The 2,939-nt window shown below is 34.6% G+C and overlaps 1 protein-coding gene across 1 annotated transcript; it reads right to left on the bottom strand.

The window, feature by feature from the left end:
• Positions 1-619: 619 nt before the first annotated feature.
• LOC131662289 (serine acetyltransferase 1, chloroplastic-like) lies at positions 620-2,351 on the bottom strand. Its single transcript, XM_058932029.1, has one exon. The coding sequence runs from the start codon at positions 2,181-2,183 to the stop codon at positions 960-962; it is 1,224 nt and encodes a 407-aa protein (XP_058788012.1). The 5' UTR covers positions 2,184-2,351; the 3' UTR covers positions 620-959.
• Positions 2,352-2,939: the final 588 nt, after the last annotated feature.

The raw sequence follows: 2,939 nt of genomic DNA, 5'->3' as shown, positions 1-2,939 counted from the left end.
AACTCATAACAGTTTTGTGAACCGATTAGTTCTGTGAACCGATTTTAGATTTTAGAACTGAATGAGCCAAGAATCGAGCAAAGATAAAATCGAAACCATTTCATACACTCAAACACGTAGTAGACAATGTGGGCTAGCGCACATAAGCTAAAATTTTCCAAAGTTAAATCATAGAATCTTATAAATATTGGTCATGGTTAAACTATAGCAAAATTGCACTCTATTTATTTTCTCATGCTTAAACCATAACAAACTTACACATAATTTATAAAAACTTCTGAGTTTCTACTCACGTCGTCATTGCTACGCAATCCAAATGTTACACACAACAGCGTTACTATGTGACGCAGATGCTACTCGCGACTGACGCTGCTGTGCGGTGGATCATTAGGGCAGCGCTGCTACCCTCGACAGCAGCAATTGAGACCGAGAAATTGGCGACCGAGTTTAAGCTATTACCCTCCAATTTTTCTTAATTATTAATTTCGGTTTTAGGGTTATTTCAGTAGTGAATGTTCTCTTTTGATTAGTGGATGTTCTCTTTTGTTAATTCCTAATCAATTGAATCTTTACCAAGCATAAGAAGAAAAAGAAAGAAAAAAAATACTATAGTAGAAAATGAAACCAAAACAAGCAAAATTCATTTTCATATATATAATATTATGCTAAAACACTGAAAATACAAATAAAGAGTGGTTCTTGCACATACAACAACATGGTTTTAAGAGGCATATTTTTGAAGTTAACAGGAGAATCTAAATCCTCTCTTATACAACAAACAAACAAAATCCCCAACCAAAATTACCTAATTAAAAAAATCTACACCACATAACAAGATTAGTCTCTAGATAACTGGTCTAAATTAAACAAAGTACCGGATCTTAGTCATTGATTTGATTCGTCTGATCTGATCAAATCAGACGAATCAACAGCCAAAATCGGTTAACTAATTCAGGTTCCTAGATAACATAATCAGACCAATCAGAAATATATGAAGTATGATCCATAGTAAAGCTAGGAATCTTATCCAACATGATAGGATTATCCTTTCCACCAATCAACTTAGCAGGATTTCCAACAGCAGTAGTCCTAGCCGGGACATCTTTCAACACAACAGACCCAGCACCAATCTTAGCACCTTCACCAATCTTAACATTCCCTAAAACACACGTCCCTGCACCAATCAAAACACCGTCTCCGATCTTCGGATGCCGATCGCCACAAGCTTTACCTGTTCCACCCAATGTAACATTATGCAAAATTGCAACATTGTTCCCGATCACAGCCGTCTCCCCAACAACGAGCCCCGTTGCATGATCAAGCAAAATCCCTCTACCGATCTTCGCACCCGGATGAATATCAACCGCGAAAACCTCGGATACTCGGTTTTGAATCAACAAAGCTAAAACTTTTCTACCTTGTAACCATAATTTGTGTGCTACCCTATGTGCTTGCATTGCAAGAAAGCCTTTGAAATTCAGTAAACAATGAACATAGCTTATACATGCAGGGTCTCTTTCTTTTACTGCTTCAATATCGAATTTCATAGCGCTTACGATATCGTCATCATCGACGATAACACTCTTGAAAATATCGAAAAGGGTCGTGCTAGAAAGACTCAAATTACTCAAATGAATCGAGAGTTGATTCGCTAAAGCGCTTTCGAATGATTTGTGAGATAAAATTGAACTGAAATAATAGCTAGATAGAACTGGTTCTTGATCTAAATCTAACCTTGCTTCTTCTTGAATCTTCAACCACACATCAAACCTAACATCAACATTAACATCATTAACAATAACATCATTAACATCAACAACATCAACCTCGTTTTGAACATTATCATGGACAACATGTTCGAAATCCTCAAAAACGGTGGCTTTTTCATGATTGGTTGAGATGGGTATGGATGAAACACGATCAGAGAAAGTGGGTTGGCAAAATTTGACGAAGTTGAATGAACAATCATTGGGTTGGGAAACCTTTGGTTTGCGAGAAAGAGGAGGGGTTGAAGAATCAACACAAGTGGCCATGGATGAAGAAGAAGATTGAATTGGGATTAAAGATTGAAGCTTTGGGGGGAGAAGAAAAATGGGTTTGAATTGGATTGGAATTTGAGTGAATGGAGAAGTCTTATATAAGGAAGAAGAAGTGAGGGAACGACCTAGAACAAGAACAATCATAGGAAATTAGAAAAAGAATTTGGGGAAATTAATATTGGTTTAGGATAGGGTTTGAGAAAATTAAAAATTAAGAAAAAAAGAAGAAACAATAAAAAAATAAATAAAGAAAGGAAGAGAAGAAGATGAATTTTGTTTTGTGTTTGTTTGGGTGAATGATTGATGAATGAATGGTGTCCTTTAAAGGAAGGGAAATCCTGGTCTTAAGGAGACCACACACTACACTAGGTTAACAAAAAGACAACAAAACAACCTTTATGAATATCTTAGTACTTTACATTTGTAAATTGTTGCAAAAACTAGAATTTGTTGTAAAAACTAGATTGTGTTTGTTTCTAAAGATTATCTATATAATATGATTAAGAGTTGATTGGTGGTGGTTGTGAAAAAAAATGGGTATTAGTTTTATAAGTTAATTTTAACACTAAACATGTCTAGTTTAAATTAGTTTTTACTTAAATTTTAAAACCATAAAAATAGATTTTTTATAATTTTTTTGGACAAAAGCAAACTTAACATATTTCATTAATTAAGAGTTAAGCAATACAAGGAGGAGCTATATTAAGGAGGTTATGCCTAGTTTAAGAATTAGTCGCTTTCGCTAATGAGTGAGCAAGCATATTCACTTGGCTTTTAACAAACTTTACCTTAAAGTTTAGATACAAAAGCAATAAATTTTGAATAGTTATAATAATAAGACTAAACTCCGAACTACCCGTGGGATTAGAGCCAATAGCTTGAATCACCCTTTGAGATTCA

The sequence above is a fragment of the Vicia villosa genome, linkage group LG3, assembly GCF_029867415.1.
Source record: "Vicia villosa cultivar HV-30 ecotype Madison, WI linkage group LG3, Vvil1.0, whole genome shotgun sequence".
Taxonomy (NCBI): domain Eukaryota; kingdom Viridiplantae; phylum Streptophyta; class Magnoliopsida; order Fabales; family Fabaceae; genus Vicia; species Vicia villosa.
The sequence above is the reverse complement of the archived record's forward strand: the minus strand, read 5'-3'. Positions and strand labels throughout refer to the sequence as shown.